At 48.8% G+C, this 25002-nt stretch overlaps 1 protein-coding gene across 1 annotated transcript in view; it reads right to left on the reverse strand.

The window, feature by feature from the left end:
• Positions 1–450: 450 nt before the first annotated feature.
• The window catches only part of PKD2L1 (polycystin 2 like 1, transient receptor potential cation channel), a 34394-nt gene continuing 9842 nt past the window's right edge, over positions 451–25002 (reverse strand). Inside the window, exons 3-15 of the mRNA XM_056849761.1 lie at positions 18688–18815; positions 17767–18020; positions 16592–16816; positions 14622–14850; positions 12848–13018; positions 11588–11769; positions 10590–10710; positions 8889–8987; positions 7669–7790; positions 5674–5791; positions 3824–3948; positions 2152–2251; positions 451–664 (exon numbers count right to left, since the gene is read on the reverse strand). Coding sequence (XP_056705739.1) covers positions 455–664; positions 2152–2251; positions 3824–3948; positions 5674–5791; positions 7669–7790; positions 8889–8987; positions 10590–10710; positions 11588–11769; positions 12848–13018; positions 14622–14850; positions 16592–16816; positions 17767–18020; positions 18688–18815 — 2084 coding nt within the window. The 3' untranslated portion in view covers positions 451–454. The remainder of the gene's footprint in view (positions 665–2151; positions 2252–3823; positions 3949–5673; positions 5792–7668; positions 7791–8888; positions 8988–10589; positions 10711–11587; positions 11770–12847; positions 13019–14621; positions 14851–16591; positions 16817–17766; positions 18021–18687; positions 18816–25002) is intronic.

The following is a 25002-nucleotide window of genomic DNA, read 5'->3' on the forward strand; positions in this document are numbered from 1 at the left end:
TGTTGGCAGCAGAGGATCACAGAACTCGCAATAATGGGTTTAAATTGCAGGCAGAAAGGTATCGGCTGGATATTATGGGGGAAAAAAACTTTTACGGTAAGAGTTGTTCAACAGTAGAATCAGCTGCCTAGGGAGGTGGTGAGCTCCCCCTCACTGGCAGTCTTCAAGCAGAGGCTGGACAAACACTTGTCAGGGATGCTCCAGGCTGATCCTGCATTGAGCAGGGGGGTTGGACTAGATGGCCTCTACGATCCTTTCCAACTCTATGATTCTATGATCTGAAATCCCCCAAAGCCCACCAGGTTACGTTTGCCTTGTTCCTGATTGCATTTACACAGACAGATAAGTTGGGTTATGGCGCTCGTTTTTGATCTTCTATGGCAAGCCTAGCAGAAGTGAAACAGTAGATGCGGTGGGGTTTTTTAGCATCATGGTGAAGTGATCCAGAAATGTGCTAGAAGTTCATGTTAGATTGTAGCGGGATGTTTTTGGGCATCTGAGACCCAGGCAGCTCCATCTTGGGCAGGACAGGGTAGATGGTACTGCTGGTATTCAGTAAGTTCATGTTGACATTCTCCATCATGTGGGGCGTCTCCCTCTCCTCTCCTTCCTCAGGGACCCATTCAAGGTTCTGATGGATCAGATCTTCCTGGTTGAGTTCTTCCTAGAAGAAGAAAAAAAGTTGGTTTTTATATGCCAACTTTCTCTGCCACTTAAGGAAGACTCAAACCGGCTTACAATCACCTTCCCTTCCCCTTCCCGGCTTACAATCACCTGCCCTTCCTAGCATGGTGTAGTGGTTAAGAGTGGTGGTTTGGAGCGGTAGACTCTGATCTGGAGAACCAGGTTTGATTCCCCACTCCTCCACATGAGCGGTGGAGGCTATTCTGGTGAACTGGATTTGTTTCCTCACTACTTCACATGAAGCCAGCTGGGTACCTTGGGCTAGTTACAGCTCTCTTAGAGCTCTCTCAGCCCCACCTACCTCACAGGGTGTCTGTTGTGAGGAGGGGAAGGGAAGGTGATTGTAAGCCGGTTTGAGTCTTCCTTATGCGGTAGAGAAAGTCAGCATATAAAAACCAACTCTTCTTTTTCCCTCCCCACAACTGACACCCTGTGAGGTAGGTGAGACTGAGAGAGCTGTGACTAGCCCAAGGTCACCTAGCTGGCTTCATGTGTAAGAGTCGGGAAACCAACCCTGTTCTCCAGATTATCATCCGCAGCTCACGTGGAGGAGTCCACCGCTCCAAACCACCGCTTTTAACCACTACACCACGCTGGCTCCTACAAATAAGGAAAAGGGGGAAAGACACCCGCTCATTGGGACAAACCTTGTAAACAGAGTGATTTCGCTCTTTCTTCACAAAGGATACATGGGAAAGGGGCGGTCGTTCCAACTGAATTCAGGGCCTTCTCGTGGCCAAGGGCACGTGTGGAAAAGGGTATCATGATGTGTGAGGAGATGTTTGCTAAACAGACTGTGCTCTGCAAGGGCAACACATTTCCTTTTAGTGCTAGTTACCATGTATCTAGCCCTGATTCTGCAAGCAAGGGGAAGAGGAGTCTTGCAACAAAAACAAGAAGAAGAATTGGTTTTTATACCCTCATTTTCTCTACCTTTGAAGGAGTCTCAAACCGGCTTACAATCACCTTCCCTTCCCCTCCCCACAACAGACACCCTGTGAGAGCCAGCAAGGTGTAGTGGTTAGGAGCGGTGGACTCTAATCTGGAGAACAGGGTTTGATTCCCCACTCCTCCACATGAGCGACGGACTCTAATCTGGTGAACCGGGTTCGATTCCCCACTCCTCTACATAAGCGATGGACTTTATTCTGGAGAACCAGGTTTGATTCCCCACTCCTCCACATGAGCGGCAGACTCTAATCTGGTGAACTGGGTTAGTTTCTTCACACCTCCATATGAAGCCTGCTTGGGCAGCTTTGGAGGATGGACTCTATGGCATTATCCCCTGATAAAGTCCCTCCCTTCCCCCAAATCCCACCCTCCCCAGACTCCACCCCCAGTTTCCCAAGAACATCTCAGTCCAAAGTCAGCACCCCTAAGTGTAGACAGGCCACAGCATCCTGGATTTAGGAGACCTACTTTGTCCCTGTGGTTCAGAAGCTTGCCCAGGGTGTCCTTCTTCTTTACCTTGCTTCTTTCCAGGGTCTCCATCTTCATGCCCACCGCTTCAATCTTGGACACGATACAGCCAAAGGAGCGTTCCAGCTGCAGCACCCGCCTGAGGAGTCTGTGAAAGAGAGTAAGGACTTTAAGAAACCCTCCTTCAAGCAACGGGCATGAGGTTGGCAGCTAGCCAAGGAAGTGCCCCAGAGGTAGGGTTGCCATCTCCAGGTTGGGAAATACCTAGAGGTTTTGGGGGTGGAGCCTGAGGAGGGCGGGGTTTGGAGAGGGGAAGGACTTCAATGGGAGTATAATGCCACAGAGTCTGCCTTCCAAAGCAGCCATTTTCTCCAGGTTCACTGATCTCTTAGGGTTGCCAGCAGTGGGTTGGGAAATACCTGGAGATTTTGGGGGTGGAGCCTGAGGAGGGCATGGTTTGGAGAGGGGAGGGACTTGAATGTAGTATAATGCCATAGAGTCCGCCTTCCAACGTGGCCATTTCCTCCAGGTGAACTGATCTGCATTGCCTGGAGATCAGTGGTAATAGCTGTAGATCTCCAGCCACCACCTGGAGGTTGGCAACCCTAGCGCCGAGATGGCAGCCCCCTCTGCCGGTGTGGCTCTAATGGGGGTGATATGCTTGAAGGCGCTGACCAGTGAACAGTCCGGTGTGCTCCTATAGCAGTTAAGCACTGGAACTGACATTTAAAATTTGTCTTGATCTGTTTATTTTATTTTTTAATTCATATCTTGCTTTCCTTCCTAAGTGGGAAACGCTGCGGTTAATGGATTAATCTCAAGCAGCTTATCCCATCCTTATCCCTTCCTCTGCCTTATTCTCACAATGACAACCCTGTGAGGTAGGCACCACAGAGCATGCTGACACCTTTCCAGATGCTCACCGAGGGCCAGGTGGGACTTTTGCCCAGGAGGGCTTCGGACTGGCCACTGGAGACCTGATTGGCTGCGCACATTAGGAAAAACAATGGCTTCCGCAGTACCTGCCACCACAGCACAAGGACCATTTGTAATTCTAGGAGGTCTCCAGGCTCCACCCGGAGGGGAGGGGCTATGGCTCAGTGGCAGAGCCTCTGCTTGGCATGCAGAAGGTCCCAGGTTCAACCCCCAGCATCTCCAGTTAAAGGGACTAGAGGCAAGTAGGTGATGTCAAAGACCCTTGCCTGAGACCCTGGAGAGCTGCTGCTGGTCTGAGCAGACAATACTGGCTTTGATGGACTGAGGGTCTCATTCAGTATAAGGCAGCTTCATGTGTTCATGTGTCTCAGCAGACCTGGCAACCCTCCTCCCCACAGTGACTCTTCCGCTCTTTGCCCACCACTGTCACCAGCAGCTACTAGGGTTGCCAGCTCTGGGTCGGGAAATACCTGAAAATTTTAGGGGTGGAGCTGCTCCGAGCCTGGCTTTGGCAGGGGAGAGCAGGGTAACAAATGGAAATAATAAATAAAATATAAGGAGGGCGGGGTTTGGGGAGGGGAGGGACTTCAGTGGGATATAATGCCATAGAGTCCACCTTCCAAAGTGGCCATCTTTCTCCTGATCTCTGTCCCCTGGAGATCATTTGTAATAGTGGGAGATCTCCAGCCACCACCTGGACGTTGGCAACCCTACCAACTACCGACAGCCCGAGATGCTTCAGGAGGAAAACCGAGCTCTCCGCCTCTGCGCTATCGATACCCACGTTTGAAACTCTTCCTCAGACCACGAGCTGGACTTGTTTGTTTGATTGTTCTTTGCAAGGGTATCCTCCAAACTGTTGTCCCTGAAAGATTTCCCCAAGTTCTCAATTTCTGCATTCAGTGCAACCTGGAAATGAAACAAGAAAAGTCGTTCTGTCCTGTTCAGATTTTTCTGTAATATTGTGTAATATTGCAAATACTACTACTATTGATCTAAAAAACTACCACCACTTTCCAAAGGTGGGAAGTCAATGAAATCTGCTTCATTTTATTTATTTATTGTATTTATTTACTTCATTTATTTGCCCCACCTTTCTCTCCAATAGGGACCCAAAGCTGCTTGCATCATTCTCCTCCTCTGTTTTATCCTCACAACAACCCTGTGAGGTAGGCTGGGCTGAGAGTGTGTGACCAGCCCAAGGTCACCGAGCAAGCTTCCAAGGCAGAGTGAGGATTCGAACCTGTGTCTCCCAGATCCTAATCCGGCAGTCTAACCACTACACCACACTGGCTCTCTTTTCCAAGTGAACGTTTCTTGCTAAGCTTCTCTTTGCAGGGAGAATTGCCTCTTTGCTTGGCGGGCCTGGTGCTGGGCATTTTAGTGCTCAAACCAAGCTACAAACACAGCTCCGTAGGGTTGCCAGCTCCAGGTTGGGAAATATCTGGTTATTTGGGGGGTGGTTCCTGAACAGGGCCGGAGAGGGGAGGGACTTCAATGCCATAGTGCCCAATTGCCAAAGGGTCTATTTCCTCCAGGGGAACTGATCTCTGTCACCTGGAGATCAGTTGTAATAGCTGGAGATCTCCAGCCACCACCTGGAGTGTCAGGTTCTTCACTGAACGCAAGATTCAACGGGCTCTTGACATAAGTTCAGGCCGAGTTCTGGTCACAAGTCAAGTCCTTGGTTCCCAGGGTTTGGACGCTCCTGTGTAGGTTAGTGCCAGTTATCACAGCTGTGGCGTGTTGTGTCTTCATTCATGGGAAATGCTTATCTCGCTGTTGCCTAGCAATGTTTATCTTATTGTTTTTAAGCAGGTAGCCTGTACTGGGTCTCCATTGCTAACCTTGCCTGCCTGCGTGCAGCTAGTTCTTCTAATTTGCTTTTTAGTTCCTAATAAAGTTACACTGCTTCAGAGCTACCTGTCTGGATGAGTATGCTTGAGGGATGCTAGAGGCAAACGCCTGAGACTGACATGGAGGTTGGCAACCCTAGCTCTGAAAGAAGATGGGTGACTTCTCCTCAGACTTTCTACTGTGTCTCCTACAAATTGCTACGTCCATTACCAGCCTCCCCATTACTTGGTTTGCTTGGCTCTCCCCTAGGGTTGCCATCTCTGGACTGGGAAATACCTGGAGATTTTGGGGGTGGAGCCTGAGGAGGGCAGGGTTTGGAGAGGGGAGGGACCTCAGTGGGGTGTAATGCCATAAAGTCCACCTTCCAAAGCGGTCATTTTCTCCAGAGGAACTGATCTCTGTCGCCTGGAGATCAGCTGTAATAGCGGGGGATCTCCAGCCACCACCTGGAGGTTGGCCACCCTACTCTCCCCTCTGCACAGCTGAACCTTTCGGTGAAGCTCAGTTCCAAGATCCGGACACAAAGCCGGCGGCCCTCCATGTCACCCTTTGCTCTTTCTGTTCTTTCTGCCCCCCCTTCATATCTTCCTCTACTATCAGCAGGGCCTTTCTCCTTTTAGCCCCCTTTGTTGTTCCTCAGCACCAGAATTGTCACTTCTGAAGGAAAACTGGGGCCAGGGGTCTCTCCCTCCAGTCCTGGCCACATGGACTCAGGTGCCAAAGTTTTGGAGCCTGGTCGGCGCCCATTAAACACGTCTCTTGCCCCACAGGCCTTACCCTCTTCTCCTCTAAGTCATTCCGCATCCTCTTCTGCTCCTCTTCGTCAAGAATCTGGTTACCGTCTTTATCGAACTTTGCAAAGGCTGCGGTTATCTCGTGCTCAGCATGGCCAAGCCTGGGGAGGAGGGAAGAGTTGAATCAGGGCCCGCACACTAAGGGTTGCCAACTCCAGACTGGGAAATTCCTGGAGATTTGGGGGTGGAGCCTGGGGAGGGTGGGGTTTGGGGGTGGGAGGGACCCCAGCAGGGTATAATGCCATAGAGTCCACCCTCCGATGTAGCCATTTTCTCCAAGAAGAAGAAGAAGGGAAGAGTTGGTTTTTATATGCTGACTTTCTCTGCCACTTAAGGGAGAATCAAACCGGCTTACAATCCCCTTCCCCTCCCCACAACAGTCACCCTGTGAGGTAGGTGGGGCTGAGAGAGAATGACTTGCCCAAGGTGACCCAGCTGGCTTGGTGTGTAGGAGTGGGGAAACAAATCCAGTTCACCAGATTAGCCTCCGCCGCTCATGTGGAGGAGGGGGGAATCAAACCCGGTTCTCCAGATCAGACTCCACTGCTCCAAACCACCGTTCTTAACCACTACACCACGCTTCCCTTGGAACTGATCCCTGTCGTCTGGAGATCAGTTGTGATTCCTGATCACCAGTCCCCTTCTGGAGGTTCTACAACAAACAACTTAAATCCAAATCTGTGTTTAATCCTACTGACTATATTGTTTTAAATAAATGGATAAATCGAGCTTCTTGTTGGAGAAGTTTTTGTATATCCAGTCTACAGAAAGGACATGGTTTATATGCCCAAACTACGAAGAATAGAATGTCATTTCCATTATGCCCTGCCTCCGTAAAATGCATCACTAGTGGGGCTTCAGTAACTTTCATTCTTAGTCTGGAACGATGTTCCATCATTCTAACCCATATCGGTCTGATGCTCATGCCAATATATAGCTTCTGACACAGGCAGACAATGGCATACACAATGTTCCTGGAATCACAAGTGGTATATTGCTTCAGATGGAACCCCCCTTCTGGAGGTTGGCAATCTAATTAGGTTTGCCAGCTCCAGGATGGGAAATACCTGGAGATTTTGTGGGTGGAGCCTCAGAAGTGTGAGGTTTGAGAAGGGGAGGGACCTCAGAAAGATATAATGCTATAGAGTCCTCCTTCCAAAATGGCCATTTTCTCCAGGTGAACTGGTCTCTGTTACCTGGAGATCAGTTGTAATAGCGGGAGATCTCTCTAGCCACCACCTGGGAGTTGGCAACCCTAAATCCAATGCATACTTCAAGTTTATATTCCAAAGGAAGGTCTTGGCAAAACAGTTTTGGAATCCCTTTCAGAAGGTATGTGTGATACTCTAGCCCAGTGGTTCTCAAACTTTTTCCAACCGTGGCCCCCTTCCGACCTTGTTTCCTTCCTGTGGCCCCCCTGTCCCACCTGTGGAAAGGTAGCTATTTAAATGTTTTGTTTGTAAATAGCCAAGGAACAAAGAAGCATAAACAGCCACACAAAATGCACACATGCTGTTCTTATTGGGAAACTGAAATTTACAAAAAAATACCCCACAAAAAGGGAATACAACACGCTAATAAACAACCATGTTCACATACAAGGGAGAACAAAGCCTCTACCACCGTTGCACAAAATTACAGCGATACAAAAATCCAGTTGCAAATGAAGCATAGAAGTGCAATGAAGAAAGTCATGTGTTAGGTTTTCAGACCACTGAAGGTACAAATTGTATTTCTTTTTTGCTTTCTTTTCTTGGTCACTTCTCTTGTTTTCTTCATTTCTCACTTCCCTCTGTGACCCCCTAGTCTTGTGCTGTGCCCCCCCCCATTTACACAATTTTCACCTGTGGCCCCCTTGGAATATCCTGCCCCCCCCCGCCCTGGATGGCCATATGGCCCCAGCATTAAAAAAAATTGACAGCAGCCTCCCAGTCTGGAGTACAGATCCCTCGGCACGCCCTGGCATCGCTTCACTTACTCTCTCAGGCTGTTTTTAAAATCCTCAAATTCGAGTTCCTTGGTCCCTTTCTGCAGAGCTTTCTGCACATCAGAGATCCGGTCCTTTTTCAGCTTCAGCCTCATGAGGGTCTTGTTGTAGCCCTGGAATTCAAGGGATGCTGGCAGAAGTTAAGCCCTGCTGCCCCCAGCCCCACCCCCAGTGTGCCAAGCCCAAAAGGGAGCAACGGCCACAGCATCCATACCCTGGAAAACTGGCACCAAAATCTAAACCAGACTCGGGGCCCTTCATTCCCAGTACTCCTGCTTTCAGCCGTGAGTCAGGTGCGGACTAGACACAGTGCATTTTTCAGTTGTTGGCCCCTTGCCTTTGGAATGCCCTTCCCTTTGAAGCTAGCCTGGCATCTGCCTGCCTTTTAGACACCAAGACAAAACATTTCTTTCTTTACCCAGTGAATTCACTCTATAAGCAAGCCCTACCAGATTTAATTCAAGATACAGGAAATGTCCTAGATGCCCTTACCTGGATGGCCCAGGCTAATCCAATCTTGACAGTTCTCAAAGGTAAGCAGGGTTGGCCCTGGTTGGTATTTGGATGGGAGACTGCCAAAGAGGAATGGAGTTGCTATGCAGAGGAAGGCAATGGCAAACCCCCCCTGTAATGTCTTTTGCCCTGACCTGGGTGGCCCAGGCTAGCCTGATCTCGTCAGATCTCAGAAGCTAAGCAGGGTCAGCCCTGGTTAGTATTTGGATGGGAGACCACCAAGGAATACCAGGGTTGCTATGCACGCGGAGGAAGGCACTGGCAAACCACCTCTGTTAGTCTCTTGCCTTGAAAACCCCAAAAAGGGGTCACCAGAAGTCGGCTGCGACTTGAAGGCACTTTACACACACACACACACACACACAGAGAGTTAGTTTTGGATAGGAGACGACCCAGGAAGTTCAGAGTTGCTACGTGGAGGCAGCCGATGGCAAACAACCTCTGTTTGTCTCTTGCCTTGTGTAGAATCATAGAGTTGGAAGGGACCCCCAGGGTCATCTATTCCAATCCCCTGCACAATGCAGGAAATTCACAACTACCTCCCCCTGCACACCCCCAGTGACCCCTACTCCATGCCCCAAAAATGGGGGGGGTCGGATCCCTCCAGGAACCCTGGCCAATCTGGCCTGGAGGAAAATTGCTTCCTGACCCCAAAGTGGCGAGATCGGCATTTTTAACTTTTACTGGAATGAGCTAACCTGCTTCAGGATGTCTGAGAGCTGCAACTCATCCTTCTGGTTTGAAAGCTCCTCCTTCACTTCTGAGTAGGTGTCGTTGATAATTGCCAGGAACATGTTCTGTGGAGAGGAAAACGTGATCAGGTGTATTCAGGCAGACACCGCTTAGAAACAAATAGTTTCCTCCTTGCTTGAACAAATGAGAATCAAGGAGTGCCGTTTTGTGATATTTCCTTCAACTCAGGTCGGTGTGTGTCCCCCCCACCCACCACCCCCACAGCAGATAAGAGACTTCTGCATGGTCAGAACTAGGGTTGCCACGTCCCTCTTTGCCACTGGTGGGAGGTTTTTAGGGCGGAGCCTGAGGAGGGTGGGGTTTGGGGAGGGGAGGGGCTTCAATGCCATAGAGTCCAATTGCCAAAGCTGCCATTTTCTCCAGGGGAACTGATCTCTGCCGGCTGGAGATCAGTTGTAATAGCAGGAGATCTCCAGCTAGTACCTGGAGGTTGGCGGCCCCTACTCATGAATTTGTCTGATTCCCTTTTTTAAAGCCATCTTGTGGCATTTGAATTCCATGCTGGCTGCGCACATTGCGTGCTTCTTTTTCTCTGTCCTGCACCTACCGTCGAATAAATGATTGAACCCAGTTTCGAATACTTATGAGAAAGAGATAAATTATTTATATTTGTCTACATCATCTGCTGGTTTATATTCCGCGCTCCTCCCCTCTTCTTTCCCCCCTGCTCCTGTGGAGCCACCAGACAGTGAGACACCAAAAATTAATACAGATTAACCGCTTTTTCTGTATATTATCAGCTGCAGATGGAAAAGCCGCTATAGGCGTGCATGATGCGGTCTCTATCCACTGGTATGGTTATTCATATTATTATGGAGGGGTGTTGCAGGAGGCGCCATGGAATTAGTCCACCCCTCATGGCAGATAGTGGGAAAGGAATGACTTAAAGATCCTTGCGTGGAAGCAATTATATTTATTTTATTTACTTTATTTATTTTATATCCCACCTTTCTCCCCAAAGAGGACCCAATGTGGCTTGCATCACTCTCCTCCATTTTATCCTCACAACAACCCTGTGAGATAGGCTAGGCCAAGAGTGTGAGACTAGCCCAAGGTCCCCCAGCAAAAGCCAGCGTGGTGTAGTGGTTAAGAGCAGTTGACAGTATCTGGAGAACGATTCCCCACTCCTCCACATGAGCGGCAGACCCTAATCTGGAGAACCGGGTTCGATTCCCCACTCCTCCACATGAAGCCTGCTGGGTGACCTTGGGCTAGTCACAGTTCTCTCTGTACTCTCTCAGCCTCCCCTACCTCATAGGGTATCTGTTGTTGGGAGGGGAAGGGAAGGTGGTTATAAGCTGGTTTGAGTCTCCTTAAAAAGGTAGAGGAACAGGGATATAAAAACCAGCTCTTCTTCTTCTTTTCTTCCATGGCGGTGGGGATTCGAACCTGGGTTTTCCCAGGTCCTAGTGGGACACTTGAAGCACTACACCATACTGACTGGAAGCAACTTAGCCTGTGATCCAAGTAATCCTGTCTTTTGAAATCTCATGTGGGACATTTATAGCACAGCCCGAAGCACACTAAGCCCCAATGTGTAGCCTTCATTAGGATTCTGTTTAGACTGGCTTAGGGTTGCCCTCTTCAAGAACCAACAAGATTCGATGTCAACGGGAAGCCATTTTTAAAAAAGAGAGACTCCTCACCAACAGTACAAAGAAGACAAAGAAGACGTAGGTGACGAAATATATCGGCCCCAAGATCCTGTTAGCATTATCGATGGCGTTGTAGTCAAAGTCGCCGAGGATTATTCGAAACTGGGTGAAGCTGGACAAAGGAAAGCAGGGCGGTCAGAAGGCCAGATGGAACTTGGTCCGACGTTCTGCTTTCGCCACCCGCCCATTTTCAGGTTAGACATGTTCCAAGGCTGGAAGGGGCTGAAATCAACTAATTAACTAACTATATCAACTAGTACATATCCCCAATAGTTAGAGTTGCCAGCTCTGGGTTGGGAAATACCTGGAGATTTTGGGGGCGGGGCCTGAGGAGGGCGGGGTTTGGAGAGGGGAGGGACTTCAATGGAGCATAATGCCATAGCGTCCATCCTCCAAATAGAGTTGCCAGCTCCAGGTTGGAAAATACCTGGATATTATGGGGGTGGGGCCTGAGGAAGGCGGGGCTTGGAGACGGGAGGGACTTCAATGGGGTATAATGCCATAGAGTTAGGGTTGCCAGCTCTGGGTTGGCATATTAGCCGCAAATAAAATTTATTTATTATTAGCTCTGGGTTGGGAAATACCTGGAGATTTTGGGGGTGGAGCCTGAGGAGGGAGGGGTTTGGGGAGGGGAGGGGCTTCAATGCCATAGAGTCCAGTTGCCAAAGCGGCCATTTTCTCCAGGGGAACTGATCTCTTTCGGCTGGAGATTAGTTGTAATAGAAGGAGATCTCCAGCTAGTACCTGGAGTTTGGCGACCCTACCAATAGCGTTGGCCAGAGGTTGCCTGGAATCACAGAGGAGGAAGGAGACCTAAAACCTCTTGACCAGCTCGCTCTCCCAGGGGCAGGGCCCTCAGTTCCCCTTCCTGACGGGCAGCTGAGCACCTGGTGCCATAAGCAGGAGACCAGTTTGCTGCCCACCCCTCATCCAGAGCAACGCTGGCCTCCTTGCAGATAATGCATGGCCGAGACCGAGGCCCCACTCACATGCATTTCACAAAAGTGCTGAAGTTTTCCACTTGGGTCCCAAAAAGGAGGTATCCCAGCTGCGCGTAGGCGAAGAAGACAATGAAGAACATGATGGCGAAGCCCAGGATGTCCTTGGCGCAGCGGGCCAGCGTGGAAGAGAGCTGGGTCATGGTTTTGTTGAAGCTGATGTACTTGAATATCTGGGGTGGGGGAAGAAAAGAGAGAAGCAAATCGAAGCCCCGTCTGATCACTCACAAAGCTGCCTTCTTCTGAGTCAGGCGCTTGTCTGTCATGGACGGCGGTGTCCTCTCTGACTGCCCGTGTCTCTCCAGGGTCTAGAGGGTTTACCAAGGTCAGTATTGTCTACTCTGACTCTGGCAGCAGAGATTTTAGAAGAAAATCACACACACCATAGAATTCTTCACTTGCTAATTACTCCAGACTTTCATATCACTTTGTGACTGTGTGATTTGGATAGGTAAGAAAACTGGACTGTTTGTACTCTGCTCTTGCATTTGGGGTATTTTATTTGGAAATAATATTTTTAATATTTTTACTGTTTTCCAGGCTGTAAGCTTTACTTGTAAGAGTGCCTTTAACAGACTTAGAAGCTCTGCAACTCTATATTTACTGAGAACCTGTCAAGGCACACGAATTTTAGGACTTTATTTATGATATATATAGGACAATTGTTTTAATTAACATTCTTTATTTTTTCATTAATCTTTCAGAGTACAAGGCCCAAAAGTCACAAAGATTTATATAATTTAGTCTGGTGTGCTAGTGTCTTTTAGACCACTGAAGAAGGCAAATACGCCGAAACGCGTATGGTCTATATGTGATTGTTTGTTTATGATCTGTGTATGATTGTATGTCTTATTGTACATTATGCCTATAGTGTTATTTTAGTATATGTGTTTGGAAGGCTTGTTGCAAGGCCATATAGGAGTTATTAGCATCATTTGGATTTTAACTTGTATTAAACTTGTATGTATTCAGAAAACATTTTAATAGTTTAGCTTTTAATCATATTGTTGGCCTAGTCAGCTGTTTTTTGCTTGACCTTCTAGGTACTTAGATCCTAAGCAGAGACCTTGAATATCACCTACAATGTTCCAAACCCAGAACACTGGTTGGAGCGAAGGGGTTCTTTTGAGCACCCCTTCAGCTTTCTAGCTTTATGGGGGATGAAGATCTGAGCCCTCAAACAGAGGTCCAAATCATCTACGAAGGGTGGAGCGTAGCGGCGCTTGGGGGGAGAGGGATCCAGCAAGCTACCTTGATCCAGGCGAAGAATAAATTTACAGCATTCATGTTGTTATACTGGGTCTGCCAGAAAGCCAGGAACTCAAAGTCGGCATAAATGCTGGGCTTCTTCAGCAGCTGCCCCATCAACCGGTTGACCTCCATGGTGCGGAAGATGTGGAATCCAATGGCGACGATAGAAAGCTGAGGGAAAGAGTTGGGCTTCGGTGGGAATTTGGCAGAGAGGAGCTGAGGGTTTCCAGAGGTGCTTATGACAGGTGCTTATGAGGCAGGGTTGCCAGCTCCAGGTTGGGAAATACCTGGAGGTTTTGAGGGCAGAGTCTGAGGAGGGCGGGGTTTAGGAAGGGGAGGGGCTTCAATGCCACAGAGTCCACCTTCCAAAGCGGCCATTTTCTCCAGGTGAACTGATCTCTATCAGCTGGAGATCAGTTGTAATAGAGGAGATCTCCAGCTAGTACCTGGAGGTTGGCAACCCTAAATGCAAGCCCACAGCCTTCTGGGAGGGGGGGGCTAAAGCAAAGGAGGAACCAAAAAGAGACTGTTAGATAGGGCTGCCAACTTCCAGGTGGTGGCTGGAGATCTCCCACTATTACAACTGATCTCCAGGCAATAGAAATGAGTTCCCCTGGAGAAAAAGGCTGCTCTGGCAATTGGCATTGAAGTCCCTCCCCTCTTCAAACCCCGCCCTCCTCAGACTCCACCCCCAAATCTCCAGGAATTTCCCATCTGGAGCTGGCAGCAGGAGAGAGAGAGAGAGAGAGAGAGAGAGAGACACTGCATCCAGCTCCATTCCCGATCTCCTGCTCTAGCACTGTGGCTGCCCACCCTTTGCTCTTCCTCTCATTTACTCGTTCACACAAACTGGTGAATCTTTTAGATATTGAGTCCCAGGACCTCCCCAGCACTATTTCTTACATTACCTTCATCCACGCACCCCACCCCCAGAGTCACTATTATAACTGCAGGATCCCTTGTACCTCCCATAAGAACATAAGAAAGGCCCTGCTGGATCAGACCAAGGTCCATCAAGTCCAGCCGTCTGTTCACACGGTGGCCAACCAGGTGCCTCCAGGAAGCCCACAAGCAAGACGACTGCAGCAGCATTTATCCTGCCTGTGTTCCACTACACCTCATATAATAGGCATGCTCCTCTGACACTGGAGAGAATAGGTATGCTTCCTGTAATACTTACAGCAATCCTACAAGGTAGGCCAAGGACATTATCCACACAATGCAGATGAGGGCTGAGTCTAGAGAGAGGGGCTGTTCTACGACTACCGGGTGTGCATGTGGCAGAAGCAAGAGGCTGGAGAAATACTTGTCAGGGATGCTCTAGGTCAGGGGAGTCAAACATAAGGCTCACGAGCCAGATCTGGCCCCTTGAGAGCTCTTATCTAACCCACTAGCCAGCCGAGGCAGCCACCCCTCCTCCACTCAGTCTGAGCTGAAAAGGAACGGCTTGACCAAGTGATATTTATATCATATCTGGCCCTTGTAACAAGTGAGTTCAATACCCCTGCTCTAGGCTAATCCTGCATTGAGCAGGGGGTTGGACTAGATGGCCTTTATGGACCCTTCCAACTCTATGATTCTATGAAACACAGGCCTCCTCAGCAGTCAAGGTATCTGCATGACAGTGGTGCCTGTGTGTCCGCCTTGTGGGCTATGAATTAACCCACTAACTAACTCACAGATGTTTGTGTGTTTGTTTGTTTGCAACCCACTCTCATCCGCCCCCCCTCTCCTTCCTCTCTCCTACTATCAATTGCAAGAAATCTTGTCTCACCAAGATGACCACTATATCCAAGATGTTCCAGATGCTGGTGAAGTACCGGAGCCTGTGAATGTGCAGTTCCAAAATCTCTTCTACGACGTAGTAGAAGATGAAGACACAGAAGATAATTTCACAAGCGACAATGAAGAAGTCCCAGGTGCTGACGTACCGGAGGAGCTTGACGGTTCGTATCTGCCACGAGGGGATGGCTCCACCGGTGGCCGGGAATTCGACCACCAACCTAAGCAGCCGTGGAAAGGAAGGAGGGGGAAATCTGACCCTGCGTGTTCCCTTCGTACACCTCTGAGCAGGACGGAAAGACTCCTTTGGCATTACAGAGTGCCGGGCGAGTGGGGGGAAGCAGAACAGGATGTGGGGGAATAGCAAGGAAGAAAAGGTCGGCTTGTGATACAGAAGAAGAAACTGGAGAGAGAGAGAGAGAGAGAGAGAGAGAGAAAGAGAGAGAGAGAGAGAGAGAGAGAGAGAGAGAGAGAGAGAGAGAGAGAGAGAGAGAGAGAGAGAGAGAGGAAGGGAAGAGGGTAGGGTTGCCAACCTCCAGTTTGTGGCTGGAGATCTCCCGCTATTACATCTGGCCTCCAGGCAACAGAGATCAGTTCCCCTGGAGAAATTGACCGCTTTGGAAGGTGGACCTTATGGCATTATATCCCCATTTAAGCCCCTCTCCTCCTCAAACCCCGCCCTCCTTAGTCTCCACCCCCAATCTCCAGGTATTTCCCGGAGCTGGCAACCCTAGAAGGGGATGGGTGTGGTCACTGGCCAGCTGAATGACCAATATCTAGGGTTGACAACCTTTAGGTGGGGCTTGGAGATCTCCCAGAATTACAACTGATCTCCAGATTACAGGGATCAGCTCCCCTGGAGAAAATGGATGCTTTGGAGGGTGGACTCTGTGGCATTATACGTCACTGAGGTCCCATCCCCAAACTTTGCCCTCCCCAGGCTCCATCTCCAAATCTCCGGAGTTGGTAAACCATGTGTGGTTTCTTGTGAACAGGTCACTGACAGATGACCTTTGGCAGAAGGTGTCCTCACCGAGCAGGCTTCCAGTAATTCCCACCGGAAACTGGATTTGCGGAGGCACCCAATGCTACAGCACCATGTCCACAGTGCGTTTTCCAGCCGATCACCATTCGACAGCCCGCCAAAGATCATCCGTCAAGGATGACCTGTTAGCACAAAACCATTACTCCTTGCCACTTAAAGGGAGAAGAAAACAGATGGCGGAGGGCGACATAGAAACTGTTTCACATATCCTCCTTAAGCGCTCGCTCTACGATAGGGTCCGATCTAATCTCATAGACCCGTTACTTGCTGATAGGGAATGGTTACCTGCCAAATCAAAGGTGTCCCACCTCATGACCACGCAGGATCCAATAATTATTGACTCGGTGGCCAGGTTTTTTCAGCTTGTAATTAGAGAACACGATTGTTAGTCTGCACCACATAACGGTTAAGTCAGGATTGAGTAACTAAGTAACCAATTTAGTGGGATTTGCATGTTCTTATAAAAATGATTTTATAGTAAATTTTATAGTATATCTGCATGCCCTTATATCATGATTTTACTGTAAACTTCACTGTACGACTTCCTTTTAATGCCAATAAAGGTTTTCGTATTTGAAAACAGATGGACATGAAGATGTACACAAAGCAACCAAGTGAAAGGGTCTCCCACACCCCCTCCCCTTTGCAACGTGCAGTTTCTGAGTACTGGCATAACAATTCTTCTTCCTTCAACAGCTGCTAGCACTCCCGCCCACACAGGAACCATAGGGTACACATGCACTGGGCATAAGAGGGTTTTTTCCCCCAGTGGCACCTGATGTTTCAGAAAGCCCCATGTGCTGGGGAAGGTAATGAGGGAGGAAAAGCAGGCGCTCTGCTATCAAATATTCATGACTTCCTGTCACTCTGCAGGATCTAGCCCTCCAGCTGGGCCTGCTGGCGGGGAGACCACCAACCTGAGCACGCAGAAGAGATTGATGTTGGCATTGTACACCGAGAAGTCGATAAAAGTCACGCGTGTTCCCCTATCCAGCCACAAGTTCTCTTTCAAGACTTGAAGGGTGGTGATGCTTTCTTTCCGGGTCATTCTGAGGTCTACGTAATACCCTCCTCCACTGTAACTCGTTAATTTGCCCCAGTGAGATGAACCGTCAAGCTCTTCCTCTGTGTGGTATTGCCACCTGCACAAACACAATATGAACGAGAGAGAGCTGAAGGGTGGGAAATTGATATACTCTATTCGGAGTTTTACTGGTTGTGCATGCAGCGGGTATGTGGTGGCGGAAAGTGGCGTCAAGTCACAGCTGACTTATGGTGACCTCTGGTGGGGTTTGCAAGGCAAGAGATGTTGGGAGGTGGTTGGCCCTTGCCTGCCTCCTCATCATGACTCTGGTATTTCTTGAAGGTCTCCCATCCAAATACTTGCCAGGGTCGACCCTGCTTGGCTTCTGAGATCTGATGAGATCAGGCTAGCCTAGGGCTGTCCAGGTCAGGGCCATGGACCTCCAAAAAGACAAATCAGTGGGTTCTAGATCAAATCAAGCCTGAACTGCCCCTAGAAGCTAAAATGACTGAACTGAGGCCACCATACATTATGAGAAGATAAGAGTCACTGGAAACGACAATCATGCCAGGAAAAGTTGAAGGCAGGAGGAAAAGAAGAAGACCCAAAATGAGATGGATTGACTCTATAAAAGAAGCCATGGCCCTCAGTTTGCAAGGCCCGAGCAAGGCTGTTAACGAGAGGACGTTTTGGAGGACATTGATTCATAGGGTTGCCAGGAGTTGGAGGCGACTTGACGGCACTTAACAGACACAGGTATTTTTTGGGAAGGGGGTGCCATTATGTTTGCGAAAGTCATCCCTAGACTCAGAAATTTCAAAGCAGTGCTTAGGGTTACCAACCTGCAGGAGGGGACAGTTGATCTCCCACAATTTTCAACTGGTCTCCAGGACTTAGAGATCTATTGCCCTGAATAAAATGGCTGCTTGGGGTAGTTGGACTCTATGACGTTATACCATGCTGAGGTCCTTCCCCTCCCCAAACCCCATCCTTCCTAGGCTCCACCTCCAAATCTCCAGCAAATTCCCCATCCCTGAGTTGGCAGGCCCCTAGTTATGATCCACTTACGCCGTTCCGTTGAGGAGCCCAAAGGGGGATCTGTCCTCCTTCTCCTCACTGTATACATCATAGCAGCCAAAAATTTCTTCCTGGAAGTCCTCGTGGACAATGCAGGAGTTGTTCTGTACCTTCAGCTGCCGCAGTCGCGGGACACCGAGGAGCAAATTCTCATAATAGATGTACGACTGAGTGTTCTGGCCCAGCGATTCATTATTGTACCACTTGGTCCAGTACAAACTATCTAATAAGGGGCCCTGAGTATACTGTGGAAATACACAGAAAGAGGAAAGAAAGGCAGGTCATTCAAGACAGCCCCACCACCGGGCGTGGACTGGCCTCCTGGAAATCAGTTTCTGACCCACAAAGAGAGAAATCCTGCCAGGCCAATCTCATTTCGCAAAATGGGAGAGAGCAGGTACTGAGGGATTCTCGGCGAATCTCACTTCGAAAAGGGGAAGATTTTGTGGCTCTTGTGTAACGGGTTAGGGTAGGGAATGGAAGGGGGGGAAGGCATTGGTGTCCCGGGTGTGGAAGGGAAAAGAATAGACATCCCGCATGTGCACTGAGGGAAGGGCAATGAGCCGGCTCTTTTGTGATCTGCACACCAATCGCAGTGCACAATGGCAAGAACCAGATGGGTGTTCTCCAGATAACACCTTGTGCAGGCAGCTAAATTGTGCCCATAGCAACTGATTCTTTCCCACAAACGGTTTCCCCCTGACGGCCCATGCGTTCAATCCAGAAATGATAACATTTGCACAAATTGAACAGGGAGTCAGATCAGTGTTCAGATGCTAGCCCTGGATATGGCACCACGTGGCAGTCTTCGAGCTAGGTTAGGGCTCCCCGTTTTGTTCATTTCAGTCAAGGGGCAACCGTTTCCAGTTTTATGCAGGAGGCACCGCGCATGCAAACCTCATTGATACTCACCGCCCAAAAGTCCGCCATACTTCCGATGGACTGGAAGGAGACACTGTTGCTTGAAGAAGTTTGTAAGAAGAGATCAGACATAACCTTGGTGTAATAGTAGGCGTTTGAACTTGTCATTCCATAGGTCACTAGGGGGTGGGAGGGAATGGAAAATGGGTCATAATTAGTTTCTGTGAGTTACTCCATGGTAAGGGCTGGCTTCAAACAAGCAAGGCTGGTATAGGAAAGGAAAGTCTTTCACCAGAGCAAATCCTACCAGCGTAAGAATATGTTAGTTCTGAATTACAGGGAAATCATCATACAGTACTTATCCAAGGATACAGGATTAGAAATTCTACAACAAGGTCAAAATCTGGACTGCTCCTACAACGATATAAATAGCACAGGCATTACTTCACCCATTTTCTGTTCTATGCTCTCTCAGACCAAGCCAATGGCATGTACACAAATCATTAATAGCTGAATGGTTTTGCACCAAATGAAAGGAGAATGCGAGCGAAAGCAGAAAACATCTCGATCCTGTGTGGCTTGCCAGAGGGTGCCAGGGCCTCAGACCATCAGGACCTCCTAGGCAGACTGGCCTACATGGTCATAGCCCCAGCATGCTGTCTTATCTCTGCTGCAATTACAATGCAAGATTATGCAGAGGTACTCCTGTATTCCCCCCTCTTGGATGCACACCTTAACATGGTGAGGGGGTTTGTGTGTGTCAGCGAAGCTGAGAGCAATACCGTCTGGAGTTTAGATCTTATCAAGAGTCTCTCGGTAAAATATTAGGACATTTTCAGTCAGAAATAGGGCTGTGCACCATTTCCCCCCACCCCTTATTTTTAAGGTTCAGGTTTAATAAACCCAGACATTTTTGAAAAAACCAAAAAGCCGAATCATTATATCAGCTTTTTTTGGATAATCGAAAATTTTGGGGTTTATTGAACCTGAAAAATACGCCGCACAGAAAAAGTGCAAATGCAGAGTTCCAGTGACTCGCATGTAGAGACAAAGAGAACTATTATAATAACCAGTGTCGAAAAATATAAGAGGAAGAATAAGAGATCTGTTGCACAAGATCCAAGAAATCAAAAGGAAATTTGAAGCACAGTTAGGCATGCTGAAAGAGCAACATGGAAGCACATTAACGGAACAGGACAAAATAAAGAAAAGGTGGGAACAGCACACTGAAGAGAGCTATACAGAAGAGATTCAAAGGATGACAGATCCCTTCCAAGAAGAATCTTTTGAAGAAGTACCTACAGTTTCAGAAAGTGAAGTGAAAGCTGCGCTGAGAGCAATTGGGAGAAACAAATCATCAGGAGCAGATGGGATATCAATGGAGCTATTCCAAGCCACAGAAACAGAGTCCACCAAGATCTTAACAAGAATATACCAACAAATATGGAAAACAAAACAGTGGCCCCACAGACTGGAAATACTTGCATGAAAATTTTATTGTATATAGCCATTGGCCATCACAATTGACTAAAACAAACAAATAATAATACAAATACAATGGATTCGCAAGTAAAATATTAAATAGATAATGTAATATATGAAAACATTTCTGTTTAAAAGATAAGTAGCTGCTCCTTCCGATACCACGTTAGATCCTATTTTCTTTGCTGCAAGATCAAACAAAGAAACTATATGATGCACAGGCATCAAAACCGGATAACAGAAATATAAATTTCTCTTCATCCAAGTGTGCATTGATACCGGATAGGAAATGCTTGATCTACATTCCAATTCTGAAAAAGGAGACGTCGGACTGCAGCAACTATTGGACAATTGCATTAATTTCACCTCTCATAGGTCGTTTATTCGTGGCTGTTTGCCGCGGTTTCCATGCTGTGTTGCTGCGCAGCTAATTTTTTATTATTCATGGCTGTTCCAGATTTGAGCACAAAATTCGCTTCATCCCCGCAGCATCTGAAACCTGTTTTGCCACAATCTTTGATTTTGCTCCGCCCTTTTTTTTGCAGAGTTCCATGAAAAACTCCCTGGATTCGGATCTATTCTCCCCGCCAATGCCAGCAAATGTCTCCTCCCTCTCCCATGTCTCCCCACCCAGGAGAATGGCGATTGGACAAGGGGTCTTTTTGTGCTCCGACACGAAGCCCGCCCCCTTTCCTGCACAGGAAGCTTCAGGGCACACGGCTCTTGCCGAGGGTGCCCTGCTTCTGGGGGCGGGGAGGAAGCGGCCAGCGCAATCCTGTGTGTGTGTAGGGGGGGCAAGGAAGGATGCGTCTGGTGAGATCCTGTGTGTTTGTTTGGGGGGGCCAGGGAAGGAAGTGGCCAGCGCGATCCTGTGGGGGGGGGGAGGAAAGGAAGCGGCCGTCACGATCCCGTGAGTGAGTTGGGGTGGGAGACGTGAAGCTTCAGTGCACGTGGCTCTTGATGATAGTTCCCTGCTTCTGGGGGGGGGGGGTGAGCCGGGAAGGAAGCGGACGGTGAGATGCTGTGTGTGTGTAGGGTGGGGGAACAGGGAAGGATGCATCCGGTGCAATCCCGAATTGCTAAACAGACTAGTACCAGGGCAAACTGGTGGGGTATGTTTTACCAAAATCCCACTAAACTAGTCAGAAATCCATAGTTGGGGGGGGGAGGTGATGGAGGGGGGACACAGGAAAGCAACAGGAGGGAGAGGGTCCAGGTTCCACGGAGCGACCGACAAACAATGCCGTGGAGTTGCCCCACAGCAGGACGCTCCTGGTGAAAAGGGGGGGGGGAAATGGCAGGTTCGTGTTTTTAAAAGGGCAACCTGGGTGCCAGAAGCAGGGCACCCCTGGCAAGAGCCGCATGCGCTGAAGCTTCCCCCCCCTGGCAAGAGCCGCATGCGCTGAAGGCTCCCCCCCCCGACACACACAGGATTGCGCTGGCCAGTTCCTTTCCTGCTCCCTCCCACCATCTATGGGGAAGCCCACCATCGGAGCCCCCCTCTCCAACCTGGTAAAAGAATAGAACAAAGGAACTATGGAAATCTTGGGAAAGGGGGAAAGCAATGTTTGATTCCACTTTGTTACCAGGAAGCAATGCTCCTCCAGTCCAGGTCTTTCACGGACCCTGGGTTGTTGTTGTTTTGCCACCTTCTGGGTATGGAGTAGGAATCACTGGGGTGGGGTGGGGGGCAGTTGTGAGTTTCCTGCACAACAACACCCGCCCACAGAGACCCATTGAGGGAGCGACATGTAGTGGCCAAATGGATCAATGCGTCAGCAGCTTCTCGTGAAGGAAAAGAGAAAAGGGGCAAAGTACAGGCTGTGGGGGAAACCCCATCAAAGTACAGGGGGGGCATACCGAGGAGTGCCTGGCAAAGTCTGCGCAAGGAGGGCAACAGTGAGGAGTGCGGGCAAAGTATGGGGCTGGTCCAAGTGGGGAGCACAAGAGCACCATGCTAACGGCTCAAGATTGCGACTTATGAACACGGTAAATCAAAGTAAAAAAATAAACCGTTCCCGTATCCACAAAGGTGAACTGCCCAATGTAACCCGATGGGCGGAGTTGTGACGGAGGTGGGGTCGGGCCTCAACAGTGAGCTTGTTGGCAGGGGGAGGGCTGAAACGCCAGGGGGCAGACACAACCGCTGTCAAATACTGCGGGCTTTGTTTCATGAATAACCCAAGCTACATCGGGCTTAACGGATTTGATTTGCGTCCATTAATAACCTTTTAAGTTCGCTTTTTTTTTCACTCCGCTGCAAGAGAGCAGCAAATTTGTGAGTGAATAATTGGCCATAGAGTTTTCAGCAATTCCTAGAGAGATGGGATGTCCCTTTCAGGTTTTCCCAAGAAGGAATATCATACTGTTGCTTACACCCATGTCCCTCCCGCCCCCGGTGTATCCCACTGGTTGCCAGGCCAGGCCACTCTAGATTTCTCTGCCCCAGCCATCAGCTGGTTGTGCCCCGTATCACGTGTTTGCGGAGGAGCAGCCCGGGAGGGGGGGGTGACTCCTCTGCACCTGCGCTGGCCAGGGGCATCTTTGCAGCCCGACTCCCAGGACAAAAAGGCTCTTCCATGCCCCGGAGGGACTTGCTTTGCTTACGCAGGCAAGAAGCAGAATCCGTGAGTGGGATCTAACTTATCGCACATGAGCATCCACACACGCAGACGCAAGAGCTCACTTTGCCGAAACATCAATTGCTAGATTTTCAGGGAAATTCTGACAGGCATCAACAAACTTTCAAAGCCTCTGTTTTGTACGGGTCAGAGCATCACGCCTGTACGGAAAGAGGGATCGGCGTTCTGTCCCCCTGCTTGCCAGCGATAACGATCATCGGTGTGCCGACTCTATTGCAGAATGCATGAAATATGACCCATTGCCCTACAAGACTCCACAGGTGCACCTTTGAGATAGCAATGAATCTTCCTAAAACAAACAGCCATTGTTCCACCCATAAAAAGTGCTTTAGTATTTGGCACACAGCTGCATTAAATCCATCTTCAGAGTACAATGGGAACTACCCTCTATGTTATCAACCTGGCCACTCTTCCTGCATTACCCAATGGGGTTTAAAGGGGAAACGTCACAGCCTCGAGGAAGTTTTAACTGCACATCTCACACGTTGGAAAGCTTCAAGGAAACGTTACAATTTGAATCCAACGCAATTGCCTGCGATTTTGCTGGCAAAATTTTACAAAGTGGTTATTTACATGTGGCGGTGGAAAGGGCCCCCCAAGTTGCAGCCAATTTCTGGTGACCCTGTAGGATTTGCAAGGCAAAAGGTACATATCATAATATAAACCCAAGCCTGGTCTAGCAAATACAGGTAGCCAGCGTGGTGTAGTGGTTAAGACTCTAATCTGGTGAGCAGGGCTGGTTTCCCCACTCCTGCACACGAAGCCAGCTGGGTGACCTTGGGCTAGTCACAGTTCTCTCCGGATTCTCTCAGCCCCATCTACTTCCCAAGGTGTCTGTTGTGGGGAGGGGAAAGGAAGGTGATTGTAAACTGGTTTGATTCTTCTTTAAGTGGTAGAGAAAGTCAGCATATAAAAACCATCTCTTCTTCTTCTTCGATGTTAAAGTAGATTAATATCTACATGCTTGCCCTATTCACTGTTGGAGAAGGGGCACTCATGACTTAACTTAATAACAACAACAGCAGCAGCAACAACAACAACAACAACAACAACATTTTTGGGCTGTCAAGTAGCAGGCGATCCCAAGACCATGGGGTTTTCAAGGCAAGAAATGAGCGGAGGAGGTTTCCCATTGCCTGTCTCTGCTCAGCAACCCCAGTTTTCTTTGGTAGTCTCTCAGCCAAGTATTGACCGTGGCTAAACCTGCTTAACTTCCGGGGTCTGATGAGATCAGGCTAGGCTGGGCTAGTAGGCTGCTAATTTTGCATTAGAATCTCATTGTATTTTACTGCACGTTTAAATCAGTAACCTTCCTTTTAACCCCATGGGGAAGTAGGCATGTTCAAAGAGAAGTAGTATCCTGGGCAGGGGAGAGCTACAGGTTTGGAAGTAAAGGCTTTGTACGCCAGGGCAAAAGTTAAGGCTCTACTTTGCTTCCAAGCAATAAGTAAAATATAATTTTATTTACTACATTTATCTCCCGCCTTTCTCCCTAATGGGGACTCAAAAGGGCTCATCTTGTTCTCCTGTGTTTTATCGTTACAACTACCCTGTGAGGTAGGCTAGGCTGAGAGTGTGTGACTGGCCCAAGGTCACCCAGCGAGTTTCCATAGCATTAGTGGAGATTCAAACCTGGATCTCCCAAATCTCCCAACACTCTAATCACTATACCACACTGGCTCTTGACCATTCCTGAGGCATATCTTCTGGACAAGCTTATTTAAAATAACTTTCATTTATTACATAAACAAGTCCTTTAACATGCATAAGGAAAGGGAAGCAGAAACGGGCATTTAACATGACTGACACAGTCGAAAAATGCTGCCCCTCTTGATGACTTTTCAGGAATGCTCACCTGTGCGCTGACATTGTTCTGACTTGCTCTCCGTCTCAAATGACTTCACCTGGTCTCCATGATTTATCGCATAGGCAGATCAATACATGACCTATTTGAATCAATACGTGTCCTATTTGAACACTCCTGATGGATGTGAACAATGTGACCACCCGGCCATGAATCTTGGTTCCCTCAGTAGCCCCTAGGGGTGGGTGGTGAGTGGGGATGAGAGCTCATGGAGAAGGAGAAGGAGAGCTGGTTTTTATACCCTGATTTTCTCTACCACTTAAGGAAGAATCAAACCGATTTACAATCACCTTCCCTTCCTCTCCCCACAACAGCCACCCTGTGAGGTAGGTGGGGCTGAGAGAGTTCGGAGAGAACCGTGACTGGCCCAAGGTCACC

This window comes from Euleptes europaea, chromosome 5 (genome assembly GCF_029931775.1).
Source record: "Euleptes europaea isolate rEulEur1 chromosome 5, rEulEur1.hap1, whole genome shotgun sequence".
Lineage (NCBI taxonomy): Eukaryota > Metazoa > Chordata > Lepidosauria > Squamata > Sphaerodactylidae > Euleptes > Euleptes europaea.